This window comes from Maniola jurtina, chromosome W (genome assembly GCF_905333055.1).
Source record: "Maniola jurtina chromosome W, ilManJurt1.1, whole genome shotgun sequence".
Taxonomy (NCBI): Eukaryota; Metazoa; Arthropoda; class Insecta; order Lepidoptera; family Nymphalidae; genus Maniola; species Maniola jurtina.
In genome coordinates this window covers 2,354,504-2,370,211 of record NC_060057.1, presented here as the reverse complement: position 1 = coordinate 2,370,211, position 15,708 = coordinate 2,354,504, and the positions used below count along the sequence as shown (strand labels likewise).

Sequence of the window (15,708 nt, the reverse complement as noted above, 5' to 3'; positions counted from 1 at the left end):
TTCTATTAATCGTTTAGTACATTCTTCAAAGATTGCGAGTTTCAACGAAATCGGTTGGAAAACAAAAGAGTTGCAAAAATCACGTCGGCCGCCATCTTGTTTTTCTGAAATATCATAATCTTTCCCTACTCATATCGTGCACCCGAACATATCTCCCGAACATCATCGTATCGTTTATTGTTTCTTTCTAGGAGAATAAAACATAAAATATTCGCCATACAAAATGTATGGAAAAATAAATTCCGCCATTTTGAATTTTTTTTCTATTCATCGAGTAGACCTTTGGATCCTGATCCTCTTTTGCCAAGATACCACACCTCCATCTTTTATACCCTCCGAGCTGGACGCCGGCGAAATTCGTATGGCGGCCATCTTTTCTTCGCCATTTTGAATTTTTTTTCAGCTTTTTGGCAATTGGATGACGTCATGAATGACATTTGGTCGAGCACCCCCCACCTATCTTCAATACCTTGAGCGGACCCTTCACCCGTCTCCGACATCCTCAATCATCAGCTTTCTCCATAATTTTGGCTTACTAAGTTTTTGTTTTCTATATAACACCATCAGTGAAAAAAAAATTTTTCATACAAAATTTTACAGGAGTGTCTTAGTTGAAAATCTCGAAAATCTCCCCAAAACTGGCAACACCGGTTGCATATCTCCATACTGCCAGCCGAGATACACAATCGATTCATACATATTGACTTTCCAAAATGTTGCCAACTGCCTCAAAAACGTGATCAAAATTTCGAAAAATGAAAAAAAATACAAAATGGCCGCCAACTCGTTTCACAGAAAAATTTTACACGGTTTCATAATTTTCCTATTAACTACAGGATATACCGCGCCCGATGACGTTTCAATCTTTCCTCTCGCTCGCACCCACGCGAAAGGGGATACCGTGAAAAAGACCGTGTCGAAAATCACTTTTACTTTGATAAATTCCAGTGTTGCCAGTCTCCGGTGACAAAAATACCCAAATGTCATTTGTACGAGCAAAACACGTAATCACTCATACTCGGATTTTGCTAAAAGTGCGTATTTCGATTTTTTACAATTTCCCGAAAATCTTGAAATTTCCCTAAAAATGGGGTAATTTTTTCCCACCGATCTATACCTCGAGCCTATGCGTACAACCGCTTCATAGAAGCCGAATCGCTCCGATGTTGCCAACTTTGAGATATTTAACTTTTAAAATTGCGTTTTTTCGTACCTCGAACAAAACGGCCGCTATGACAGCCGCCATCTTGAATTTTTAAAAACCACTCCCGTTCTATCAAAATACAGGATAATCGTGGGAGAAACCAAGAAAAATAATTATCCTCGATTACCCCGTTTCGGATCTGTGGCGCCGCGGTTCGGGGTCGAAAAATGAAAATTTTGAAAACGCTACGGCTCGGCCGCCATCTTGTTTTTCCAATTTTTTCCACATTTTCTGTTAATCATTTACTACTTTCTACGAAGTTTTCAAAATTCAACAAAATCGATTGGAAAACAACGGAGCTGCAAAAATCACCTCGGCCGCCATCTTGTTTTTCTGAAATGTCATAATTTTTCCCCAGAGGGTTCCCGAAACCGAACACATCTCCCCTACATCATTATATCATTTTCCGTCTCTTTCTAGGAGAACAATTATGTCAATGAGTGAGTGAGTGAGTGAGTGGTAATCGAGCTATATATAGTATATAACTAGTTTTTGCTCGGTGCGCGAGCTGCTAAAGCAGCTCACGTGACGTGGTAAGGTAAACTTTATTATATAAAACCAAATTGATTTAATAAGATACATAATTCACCCCTAAAAACCCCATAAAATGACAGGCATTTCTATTTTTTGTAGAAAATGTAAGTCCGCCATCTTGGATTTGAAAATAAATGTCATTATCAAAATCAGCACCCTGGAAAACCCTGAAAACGATGTCCATATTATTTTTTGTAAATTAGGATAATAATTTAGTAGGGTGCGTGGGTGCGCGGACCACTAAAGTGGTCCGCGAGCATGCAGAGTTTCTTTCACCGAGTAGACCTTCGGACCCTGATCATCTTTTGCCAAGAAACCACTCTTCCATCTTTTATAGCCTCCGAGATAGACACCGACGAAATTTGTACGGCGGCCATCTTGTTTTTCCAAAATTTTCCACTTTTTATATTAATCGTTTACTATATTCTTCAAAGATTGCGAGTTTCAACGAAATCGGTTGGAAAACAAAAGAGTTGCAAAAATCATATAGGCCGCCATCTTGTTTTTCTGAAATGTCATAATTTTCCCCTACTCATATCGCGCATCCGAACATATCTCCCATACATCAATGTATCGTTTTCTGTCTCTTTCTAGGAGAATGAGGCATTCAATATTCGCCATACAAAATGTATGGAAAAAAAAATCCGCCATTTTGGATTTTTTTTCTATTCATCGAGTAGACCTTCGGATCCTGATCATCTCTTGCCAAGAAGCCTCACTTCCATCTTTTATACCCTCCGAGCTGGACACCGGCGAAATTTGTATGGCGGCCATCTTTTCTTCGCCATTTTGAATTTTTTTTCAGCTTTTTGGCAATTGGATGACGTCATGAATGACATTTGCTCGAGCACCCCCCGCCTATCTTCAATACCTTAAGCGGGCCCTCCACCCGTCTCCAAAACCCTCAATCATCAGCTCTCTCCATAATTTTGGCTTACTAAGTTTTTGTTCTCTATACGACACCATCAGTGGAAAAAAAATTTTTCATACAAAATTTTACAGGAGTTTCTTAGTTGAAAATCTCGAAAATCTCCCCAAAAGTGGCAACACCGGTTGCATATCTCCATACTGCCAGCCGAGATACACAATCGATTCATACATATTGACTTTCCAAAATGTTGCCAACTGCCTCAAAAACGTGATCAAAATTTCGAAAAATTAAAAAAAATACAAAATGGCCGCCAACTCTTTTCACAGAAAGATTTTACACGGTTTCATAATTTTCCTATTAATTACAGGATATACCGCTCCCGATGACGTTTCAATCTCTCATCTCGCTCGCACCCAGGCGAACCGATCGCCCCTAAAAAAGATCATGTCGAAAATCACTTTTACTTTGATAAATTCTAGTGTTGCCAGTCCCCGGCGACAAAAGTACCAAAATATCATTTGCACGAGCAAAACACGTAATCGCTCATACTCGGATTTTGCTAAAAGTGCATATTTCGATTTTTTACAATTTCCCGAAAATCTTGAAATTTCCCTAAAAATGGGGTAATTTTTTCCCACCGATCTATACCTCGAGTCTATACATACAACCGCTTCATAGAAGCCGAATCGCTCCGATGTTGCCAACTTTGAGATATTTAACTTTTAAAATTGCGTTTTTTCGTACCTCGAACAAAACGGCCGCCATGACAGCCGCCATCTTGAATTTTTAAAAACCACTCCCGTTCTGTCAAAATACAGGATAATCGTGTGCGAAACACGAAAAAATAACTATCCTAGACTACCCCGTCTTGGATCTGTGGCGCCGCGGTTCGGGGTCGAAAAATCAAAAATTTGAAAACGCTACGGCTCGGCCGCCATCTTGTTTTTCCAATTTTTTCCACATTTTCTGATAATCATTTACTACATTCTTCAATAGTTGCGAGTTTGAACGGAGTCCCTTAAAAAACAAAGGAGCTGCAAAAATCACGTCGGCCGCCATCTTGTTTTTCCGAAATGTCATAATTTTTCCCCAGTCGACTCCCCCACTCGAACACATTTCCCCTACATCACTATATCATTTTCCTTCTCTTTCTAGGAGAACAATTATGTCAATGAGTCAGTGAGTGAGTGGTAATCGAGCTATATATAGTATAACTAGTGTTTTGCTCGGTGCGCGAGCTGCTAAAGCAGCTCGCGTGACGTGGTAAGGTAGACTTTATTATATAAAACTAAATTTATTTATTAACCCCGATTAATTCACCCCGAAAAAACCCATAAAATGACAGGCATTTCTATTTTTTGTAGAAAATATAAATCCGCCATCTTGGATTTAAAAATGAATGTCATTATCAAAATCAGCACCCTGGAAAACCCTGAAAACGACATCCATATCATTTTTTGTAAAAACGGGGTAGTTGAGGTTAATAAAGTAGGTTGCGTGGGTGCGCGGACCACTAAAGTGGTCCGCCAGCATGCAGGGTTTGTTCCACCGAGTAGACCTTCGGACCCTGATCATCTCTTGCCAAGATACCACTCTTCCATCTTTTATAGCCTCCGAGATAGACACCGACGAAATTTGTACGGCGGCCATCTTGTTTTTCCAAAATTTTCCACTTTTTCTATTAATCGTTTACTACATTCTTCTAAGATTGCGAGTTTCAACGAAATCGGTTGGAAAACAAAAGAGTTGCAAAAATCACGGCGGTCGCCATCTTGTTTTTCTGAAATGTCATAATTTCTCCCTACTCGCCTCCCCCACCCGAACACATCTCCCCTACATTATCGTATCGTTTTCCGTCTCTTTCTAGGAGAATGAGACATTCAATATTCGCCATACAAAATGTATGGGAAAATAAATTCCGCCATTTTGATTTTTTTTTCTATTCATCGAGTAGACCTTCGGATCCTGATCACCTTTTGCCAAGAAACCACACTTTCATCTTTTATACCCTCCGAGCTGGACACCGGCAAAATTTGTATGGCGGCCATCTTTTCTTCGCCATTTTGAATTTTTTTTCAGCTTTTTGGCAATTGGATGACGTCATAAATGACATTTGGTCGAGCACCCCCCACCTATCTTCAATACCTTGAGCGGACCCTTCACCCGTCTCCGACATCCTCGATCATCAGCTATTTCCAAATTTTTCCTCGATTTTTTTTGTTGTTTTCTATACGAAACCATCAGTGAAAAAAAATTTTTCATACAAAATTTTACAGGAGGAGTTTTTGGGGAGAATCTCGAAAATCTCCCCAAATGTGGCAACACTGTTTACACATTTCGATTTTGCTGGTTGAGTCACACAATCGATTGATACATGTCGACTTTCCAAAATGTTGCCAACTGCCTCAAAAACGTGATCAAAATTTCGGAAAATTTGAAGAAAATACAAAATGGCCACCAACTTTTTTTGCAGAAGCAAATTAGATAATTTTACAACTTTCCCATTAACTACAGGATATACCGCTCCCGATGACGTTGCAATCTCTCCTCTCGCTCGCACCCACGCGAAACGATCGCCCCTGAAAAAAGACAATGTCGAAAATCACTTTTTCTTTGATTAATTCCAGTGTTGCCAGTCTTCGGCGACAAAAATACCCAAATGTCATTTGTACGAGCAAAACACGTAATCGCTCATACTCGGATTTTGCAAAAAGTCCGTATTTCGATTTTTTTCAATTTCCCGAAAATCTTGAAATTTCCCCAAAAAATGGGGTAATTTTTTTCCTCATATCTATACCTCGAGCCTATACGTACAATCGCTTGATAGAAGCCGAATCGCTCCGATGTTGCCAACTTTGAGATATTTAACTTTTAAAATTGCGTTTTTTCGTACCTCTAACATAATGGCCGCCACGACAGCCGCCATCTTGAATTTTTAAAAACCACTCCCATTCCGTCAAAATTCAGGATAATCATAGACGAAACCAGAAAAAAAATATTATTATCGATTTCCCGTTTCGGATCTGTGGCGCCGCGGTTCGGGGTCGAAAAATCAAAATTTTGAAAACGCTACGGTTCGGCCGCCATCTTGTTTTTTCAACTTTTTCGACATTTCCTATTAATCGTTTACTTCTTTCTTCAAAGATTGCAAAATTCAACGAAATCGGTTGGAAAACAACGGAGCTGCAAAAATCACGTCGGCCGCCATCTTGTTTTTCCGAAAAGTCATAATTTTTCCCCAGAGGGTTCCCGAATCCAAACACATCTCCCCTACATCACTATATCATTTTCCTTCTCTTTCTAGGAGAACAATTATGTCAATGAGTCAATGAGTCAGTCAGTGGTAATTGAGCTATATATAGTATAACTAGTGTTTCGCTCGGTGCGCGAGCTGCTAAAGCAGCTCGCGTGACGTGGTTAGGTTAACTTTATTATATAAAACCAAATTTATTTATTAAGATACACAATTCACCCCGAAAAACCCATAAAATTACACCCATTTCAATTTTTTGTAGAAAATGTAAGTCCGCCATCTTGGATTTCGAAATGAATGTCATTACCAAAATCAGCACCCTGGAAAACCCTGAAATTGACATCGATATTGTTTTTTGTAAAAACGGGGTAGTTGAGGTTAATAAAGTAGGGTGCGTGGGTGCGCGGACCACTAAAGTGGTCCGCGAGCATGCAGTGTTTGTTTCACCGAGTAGACTTTCGGACCCTGATCATCTTTTGCCAAGAAACCACTCTTCCATCTTTTATATCCTCCGAGATAGACACCGACGAAATTTGTACGGCGGCCATCTTGTTTTTTCAAAATTTTCCACTTTTTCTATTAATGGTTTTCTACATACTTCAAAGATTGCGAGTTTTAACGAAATCGGTTGGAAAACAAAAGAGTTGCAAAAATCACGTCGGTCGCCATCTTGTTTTTCTGAAATTTCATAATTTTCCCCTACTCATATCGCGCATCCGAACATATCTCCCATACATCAATGTATCGTTTTCCGTCTCTTTCTAGGAGAATGAGACATTCATAATCGCCATACAAAATGTATGGAAAAATAAATTCCGCCATTTTGAATTTTTTTTCTAATCATCGAGTAGACCTTTGGATCCTGATCCTCTTTTGCCAAGAAACCGCACCTCCATCTTTTATACCCTCCGAGCTGGACGCCGGCAAAATTTGTATGGCGGCCATCTTTTCTTCGCCATTTTGAATTTTTTTTCAGCTTTTTGGCAATTGGATGATGTCATGAATGACATTTGGTCGAGCACCCCCCACCTATCTTCAATACCTTGAGCGGACCCTTCACCCGTCTCCGACATCCTCGGTCATCAGCTATTTCCAAATTTTTCCTCGATTTTTTTTTTGATTTCTATACGAAACCATCAGTGAAAAAAAAAAAATTCATACAAAATTTTACAGGAGGAGTTTTTGGGGAAAATCTCGAAAATCTCCCCAAATGTGGCAACACTGTGTACATATTTCGATACTGCTGGTTGAGTCACACAATCGATTGATACATGTCGACTTTCCAAAATGTTGCCAACTGCCTCAAAAACGTGATCAAAATTTCGGAAAATTTGAAGAAAATACAAAATGGCCACCAACTCTTTTTGCAGAAGCAAATTAGATAATTTTACAACTTTCCTATTAACTACAGGATATACCGCTCCCGATGACGTTTCAATCTCTCCTCTCGCTCGCACCCACGCGAAATGATCGTCCCTGAAAAAAGACAATGTCGAAAATCACTTTTTTTTTGATAAATTCCAGTGTTGCCAGTCTCCGGCGACAAAAATACGCAAATGTCATTTGTACGAGCAAAACGCATAATCGCTCATACTCGGATTTTGCGAAAAGTCCGTATTTCGATTTTTTACATTTTCGCAAAAATCTTGAAATTTCCCGAAAAATGGGGTAATTTTTCCCCACCAATCTATACCTCAATTTCATACGTACAATCGCTTGATAGAAGCCGAGTCGCTCCGATGTTGCCAACTTTGAGATATTTAACTTTTAAAATTGCGTTTTTTCGTACCTCTAACTTAGCGGCCGCCATGACAGCCGCCATCTTGAATTTTTAAAAACCACTCCCGTTTTGTCAAAATACAGGATAATCGGGGGCGAAACGTGAAAAAATAATTATTCTCGACTATCCCGTCTCGGATCTGTGGCGCCGCGGTTAGGGGTCGAAAAATGAAAATTTTGAAAACGCTCCAGCTCGGCCGCCATCTTGTTTTTGCAATTTTTTCTACCTTTTCCATTAACCGTTTACTACTTTCCTAAATAATTGCGAGTTTAAACAAAATCGGTTGGAAAACAAAAGAGCTGCAAAAATCACGTCAGCCGCCATCTTGTTTTTCCGAAATGTCATAATTTTTCCCCAGTCATCTTCCTCACCCAAACACATTTTCCCTTCATCACTATATCATTTTCTGTCTCTTTCTAGGAGAACAATTGTATCAATGAGTCAGTGAGTCAGTGAGTGGTAATCGAGCTATATATAGTATAACTAGTTTTTGCTCGGTGCGCGAGCTGCTAAAGCAGCTCACATGACGTGGTAAGGTTAACTTTATTATATTTAACCAAATTTATTTATTAAGATAGACAATTCACCACAAAAACCTACAAAACGACACCCATATCAATTTTTTTCTTAAAAAGTGCATGTCCGCCATCTTGGATTTCAAAATAAATGTCGTTATCAAAATCAGCACCCTGAAAAAGTCTGAAAACGACATCCATATCATTTTCTGTAAAAACGGGGTAGTTGAGGTTAATAATAATAATAATAATAAGCTCTGAAGTACGGTCTCCTGGATGAGAGGTTGCCGTATTACAAGTACACACCGGTGCCGGTACTCGAGCGCGACGGAGTCCGGCTCTATTGGGACCGGTCGCCCTGACCCCCGGCCGTTTGGTCTCTCCTGCCGGGGCGTAATCCTCCGCCCGGTACAAATATTTATTTATGTAAATGTGTATGTAGGTTTATTTATTTTTATGTATGTAAGTATATTATATTCTCTTTGGCTTCTATATATATCTATTTTGTAACCGGGCGTGAGAGTAAGTTATATAGATAATAATAATAATAATAATATAATATCATTTATTCATTCTAAGTTCTTAAACTATTTCAATGCACAAATAGTTATTCTAAATATTATTTTATAATATTTTCCTATGTACTATTTGTTAGTAGATGTGCCTTATAAACAGTAGGTATACAATGTTAAAAAGTTGGTAAGAACATACGAATAGGTTTGACAACCCCTGTGCTAGTAAACACTGTATTACAGAGGGTTGACTTCTCCCATTCCTAAGTACTTAATTTAAATGTGTTAATATGGTGCGCTGATGGTCGGACATGCAAAACCGTACCAATACGACACCGTTATAATATCTAAACATAGTGTAACAATAAAAATAAAAAGTCTTTATAATATATTTTAATGGAGGGTAGGTAGTGATTGTAGTTACGCACACGCGGTATTGTTGTGAGGTATCATGCAATCCAACTGCCTGTCATTCCTTTGTGCGTCCATTGAGTTACGAGTTTTTAGAGAGCGAGTTATTATCCTGTATCACTAGTAATAAGTATTAGTAATGTAATGTAATGTTATTGCTAGTAAATATTAAGCCTATAGATTTTCGTGCGTGTGCGCTTATGTGAATTTTGTGGTATCCATGTATGTGTGTATGTGTGTATATATGTGGAGTATACGTGTGTGTGTTTGTGTGTTTGCGTGTGATTGTGTATTGTGAGTTGTTTATGTTTGCAGTTTGTCATACTACTACTACTAATATTATACTATTTTAATCAGAAGATCCTCTGTTTCGTTATAATTTAGAGCATTAAGATATTTTATTAATTGCATTTTCAATTTACTACTTGTAAGATCTTTTAACATTATTTATTTTGATAAGTATTAAAACGAATTTATTTATTAAGATTCAAAATTCACCCCAAAAACACCATAAAACGACACCCATATTGATTTTTTTCTTAAAAAATGCATGACCGCCATCTTGGATTTCAAAATAAATGTCGTTATCAAAATCAGCACCCTGGAAAACTCTGAAAACGACATCCATATCATTTTTTGTAAAAACGGGGTAGTTGAGGTTAATAAAGTAGGGTGCGTGGGTGCGCGGACCACTAAAGTGGTCCGCGAGCATGCAGAGTTTGTTCCACCGAGTAGACCTTCGGACCCTAATCATCTTTTGCCAATCAATTTGCCACTCTTCCATCTCTTATAGCCTCCGAGATAGACACCGACGAAATTTGTACGGCGGCCATTTTGTTTTTCCAAAAACTTCCACTTTTTCTATCAATCGTTTACTACTTTCTTCAAAGATTGTGAGTTTCAACGAAATCGGTTGGAAAACAAAAGAGTTGCAAAAATCACGTCGGTCGCCATCTTGTTTTTCTGAAATGTCATTTTTTTTCCCTACTTGCTTCCACCAGCCAAACACATCTGTCCTACATTATCGTATCGTTTTCCGCCTCTTTCTAGGAGAATGAGGCATTCAATATTCGCCATACAAAATGTCTGGAAAAAAAAATTCCGCCATTTTGGATTTTTTTTCTATTCATCGAGTAGACCTTTGGATCCTGATCATCTCTTGCCAAGAAACCTCACTTCCATCTTTTATACCCTCCGAGCTGGACACCGGCGAAATTTGTATGGCGGCCATCTTTTCTTCGCCATTTTGAATTTTTTTTCAGCTTTTTGGCAATTGGATGACGTCATGAATGACATTTGCTCGAGCACCCCCCACCTATCTTCAATACCTTAAGCGGGGCCTTTACCCGTCTCCAACATCCTCAATCATCAGCTCTCTCCATAATTTTGGCTTACTAAGTTTTTGTTTTCTATACGACACCATCAGTGAAAAAAATATTTTTCATACAAAATTTTACAGGAGTTTCTTAGTTGAAAATCTCGAAAATCTCCCCAAAAGTGGCAACACTGTTTCTATATTTCGATATTGCCGGCTGAGTCACATAATCGATTCATACATATTGACTTTCCAAAATGTTGCCAACTGCCTCAAAAACGTGATCAAAATTTCGAAAAATTAAAAAAAATACAAAATGGCCGCCAACTCGTTTCACAGAAAGATTTTACACGGTTTCATAATTTTCCTATTAACTACAGGATATACCGCTCCCGATGACGTTTCAATCTCTCATCTCGCTCGCACCCAGGCGAACCGATCGCCCCTAAAAAAGACCATGTCGAAAATCACTTTTACTTTGATAAATTCCAGTGTTGCCAGTTTTCGGTGACAAAAATACCCAAATGTCATTTGTACGAGCAAAACACATAATCGCTCATACTCGGATTTTGCTAAAAATGCGTATTTCGATTTTTTACAATTTCCCGAAAATCTTGAAATTTCCCCAAAAAATGGGGTAATTTTTTCCCACCGATCTATACCTCGAGTCTATACGTACAACTATGGCGCGCGGTTACCGTATTGTCACGACCGCGTGGTATCGGCCGGAAGGCGACATGCACTTCGCGTCGGATGCCAGGTTCGACTGAATTAGGTCAATGCAGTGGCCGCGCGCCGAGTTACATTATTTTCTATGCGCCTGCGCAGCCTATAGTGAGGGCGCATGGTCGACGCTTGCCGATATCGACAAGATTGTCGATAAAATATATAAATTATGATTAAAATGAAATATATGAGTGAATGTGATCTGAATGGAACGTGTGTGTAAAATAATATGTGTGATGTGGTGAAGGTCCCCATATCACTCCCCCCGGGAGGCCATACTTACGGACGATAAAAATCTGGGAGTTTAACTCGTCTACCGGACCTCGTTGTTCGAGGTAAGGCCGGGCAGCTATCCGCAACTGGGGGACTGATGTCTGGGCATGTAGTGTGAGGCAGATCGGTGTTCAGTATATAGGCCGGTTTTAGGCGGTCTATCGAAACTGTCACCTCTTTGCCTTTCACTCTTACCTTGAATACTTTGTCGCTTCTTTCCATCACTTCGTAGGGACCGGAGTATGCAGGTTGGAAGGTACTCTTTGACGCATCTTCTCTGATGAATACGTGGCTAGAAGTAGCAAGGTCCTTATAAACAAATGTTTTGTTTTTACTATGGCGTGAAGCGGGGCAAGGTTGCAGTCGTTGGCAAAACGAACGAATTCTGGCTGTAAAGTCGGTAATGTCAGTTGTAGTATTCACGTTGTTTTCGAAGAATTCGCCTGGTAGTCTTAAAGGCTCTCCGTAGACGAGTTCTGCTGAGGAACACTGAAGGTCGGCTTTGAAGGCGCTTCGAATGCCCAATAGCACTAGTGGTAATGATTCTGTCCAGTTGCTATCGGCATGGCATGTAATAGCGGTTTTTAGTTGCCGATGGAATCTTTCTACAAGGCCGTTGCAGGCGGGATGATAAGCCGTGGTTTGACGGTGCTTGAATCCAGCTATCTTGGACAAGTAGCTGAATAATTCTGATTGGAATTGGCCACCCCTATCCGTCACAATGAAGGATGGGCTGCCATATCTAGCGATCCAGCCTGACAACAATGCTTTTGCCACCGTTTCGGCAGTGATATCCACTATAGGAATGACTTCTGGCCATCTTGTAAAGCGGTCCACTGCTGTTAAGCAGTAACGGAAACCGTTCGAATAGGGAAGTGGGCCGATGAGGTCGATATGCACGAAAGAAAACCTGGTTCGAGGTAATTCGAATGTGCCTAAAGGTGCAGACACATGACGGTGAACCTTGGAGCGCTGGCAAGACAGACATGTGCGCGACCATTCTCGGCAGTCTTTCCTGATGGCTGGCCAAACGAATCGCTGTGCAATTAGTTTAGCGGTAGCGTTTGCGCCAGGATGACTTAAACCGTGTAGGCTGTCGAACACTTGCTTACGTAAGCACATGGGAACGAAAGGTCTGGGTGTCCCAGTGCTTACGTCGCAATACAATTCGACATCGCTTCCGGGTTCCTTGCTTTTGGCGAAACGAAGCGAGGACTCGTCATTCAGTAATTGCAAAAGCTCGGTATCTTCCGATTGTGCTTTGGCTAGCACTTCGAGATCAACTGGATTCTGTATACCATCTACACGGGACAAAGTGTCTGCGACAACGTTGTCCTTGCCGGATATGTGACGAATTTCGCTCGTGAATTGGGATATAAAATCCAGGTGTCTATACTGACGCGGTGAACAGTTATTCTTCCGTGTGTGGAATGCATAACACAAAGGTTTATGGTCAGTATAGACTATGAAGTGCCTAGCCTCGAGCATATGACGGAAATATTTTATTCCCTCATATATAGCGAGTAGCTCGCGGTCATAGGGCGAGTACTTTTGCTGTGAAGGGCTAAGCTTCCGTGAAAAAAAAGCTAGGGGCTGCCAGGCGTTGTCTTTATATTGCTGTAGCACGGCACCCAATGCCAAGTCAGATGCGTCTGTGACAAGAGCGAGTTTGGCTTCGCAGTCGGGGTGTGCTAATAAGGCAGCATTACAAAGACTGTCCTTGGATTCCTCAAAAGCTATTAGGGCGTCACCTGTCAAGTCCACCGGATGTGAGGGTTTAACTGAACCAGAGAGTAGGGCATTTAATGGGGCTTGAATTTTTGCGGCATTAGGTATGAATCGCCGATAAAAATTAATCATGCCTAAAAATCGCCTAAGTGACTTAATCGTCTTTGGTTTCGGAAAATCCTTAATAGCTTGGACTTTGGACTCGAGTGGCTTAGTACCTGCAGCCGAAATATGGTATCCTAAAAATTGCACCTCTGACGCGCCAAAAACACACTTAGAAGTGTTTACTAAGACACCATATTTTTTCATTCTTTCGAAGAGTAGTTCTAGATGATTTTCGTGTTCTGTGGCGTCCCTAGAAAATACTAAAAAATCGTCTAGATAACAATAGCAGAAATTAAGCCCTCTGGTCATTTCGTCTACGAATCTTTGAAAGGTTTGACCTGCGTTTCGGAGTCCGAAAGTCATGAAGGGGAATTCGTACAGCCCAAAAGGGGTTGTGATCGCCGTTTTCGGTATGTCCTCTTCAAACACTGGTATCTGATTATAAGCCTTAACTAAGTCAATAGTAGAAAATACCTTGCATCCAGATATACTGTGAGCGAAGTCATGGATGTGTTTGATCGGGTACTTGTCTGGGATGGTACGCGCGTTGAGCTGCCTGTAGTCCCCGCATGGCCGCCAGCCGTTGTCTTTCTTGGCGGCTAGGTGCAGGGGAGATGACCAGGGGCTCTCGGATGGTCGTGCCGTCCCGTTGCTCAGCATTTGCTCGAATTCCTGCTTCGCGATCTTTAATCTGTCCGGGGCTAACCTGCGAGGGGAACATGATACCGGGGGGCCAGGTGTAGTGCGTATGTAGTGTTGTGTGTTGTGTACCTTGATAGTAGGTGCGCCGGCCGGTCGTGTTATTTCCGGATATTTAGATAGAATGGAATGATATTGTGTGTTGCCAGACGGAATTTTTACAGAATTAATATTAGTAACATTCTTATCTACAAAAACAATAGTTGACAATGATGTTGTGTTATCGATTAAACGCTTATTTTTAACATCAACAATAAGATTATAATAACACAAAAAGTCTACGCCAATAATGGCTCTAGTTACATCGGCTACGATAAAACTCCAAGTAAAGTTCCGGCGCAAATTAAAATTTAGATTTAAATGTACATACCCGTAGGTTTCTATTACACTACCGTTTGCCGCGGTGAGTTGAAACTTCGTCTTAGCTCGACGGTCACAAAACACACTCCGCGGGAAAACGCACACATCACTACCTGTATCCACTAAAAAATCGATTTTTGAATTGCAATCGGTGATGAACAGGCGGCCCGGTGATGTAGGTGAGCAGTCGTCGGCCGCCATTACCGACCGCTCTGTTGGTTTTCCGAGGCGAAGTTGCAGGGCTTGACACATTTTGTCGCATTCGACCCGAACTTGGCATGGTACCAACAAGCTGGGTACTTCCTGTAGCTTGATTGAGAGCGGTTGCGCCGACGACTGGTGGAACGCTCAGTTTGTCTTCGTCGGGGCTGTCTATCTCGTCTATTCAGCTGCATGGTCAAGTTTTTGACTGCTTCCTTCAGTTCGGCTATCTCCAATGCCATGGACTCGACGCTGTGGACAGAAGTTGTTGGAGCAGCGCTGGACGTGGAAACCTGCGGTGATGGCGAGACGATATCACATACGCGGTCAGCCAAGTCCGCCAAATCCTCGAGAGATCCTGCTGGCTGTGATGCTATCAGCGTCTGGATGCTGGCGGGCAGTCTGCTGCACCAGATGCTTTTGATGAAGTCCTCGGGCACCGAAGATCCTGCTAAGCCTATCAAGTGGCGTAAAAACTGGGATGGCTTCCGGTTGCCCAGCTCCTCATGTTTGAGGAGTTGTTGGATCTTCCTATCACGGGATGCTGACAGCCGCTTTATCAACTCCTCTTTTAATTTGGTGTATCGGTTGGATTCCGGCGGTGAAGTAATTATGTCTTTGACTTCCTTGGAATACTGGTTGCTTAGGCTGCTTGTGATGTAGAAGAACTTGGTGTTTTCAGACACCACTCCTGCAATCTCAAACTGGCCTTCTATTTGGGCGAACCATAGTTCCGGATCTTCCGGCCAGAAAGGTGGTATCCGGATTTTTATGTATTCCGACGGCGAAGCAACCACGCGGTGAGCACGTTTTTTGCGTATTGTTATATGCTCCTCTCCTCCTTCAGATTTCACAGTATCCTCGGATCCACTGCTACTGTCCAATGTGGCCTTCGGCGCAGCCATTGTTCGCGAGGTCACCAGTTATGGCGCGCGGTTACCGTATTGTCACGACCACGTGGTATCGGCCGGAAGGCGACATGCACTTCGCGTCGGAGGCCAGGTTCGACTGAATTAGGTCAATGCAGTGGCCGCGCGCCGAGTTACATTATTTTCTATGCGCCTGCGCAGCCTATAGTGAGGGCGCATGGTCGACGCTTGCCGATATCGACAAGATTGTCGATAAAATATATAAATTATGATTAAAATGAAATATATGAGTGAATGTGATCTGAATGGAACGTGTGTGTAAAATAATATGTGTGATGTGGTGAAGGTCCCC

The 15,708-nt window shown here is 41.3% G+C and overlaps 1 protein-coding gene across 1 annotated transcript; it reads right to left on the bottom strand.

Annotated features, from left to right (window-relative positions):
• Nucleotides 1–14,486: 14,486 nt before the first annotated feature.
• On the bottom strand, nt 14,487–15,392 carry LOC123879808. The gene has a single exon (XM_045927702.1). The coding sequence runs from the start codon at nt 15,390–15,392 to the stop codon at nt 14,487–14,489; it is 906 nt and encodes a 301-aa protein (XP_045783658.1).
• Between the last annotated feature and the right edge of the window lie 316 nt (nt 15,393–15,708).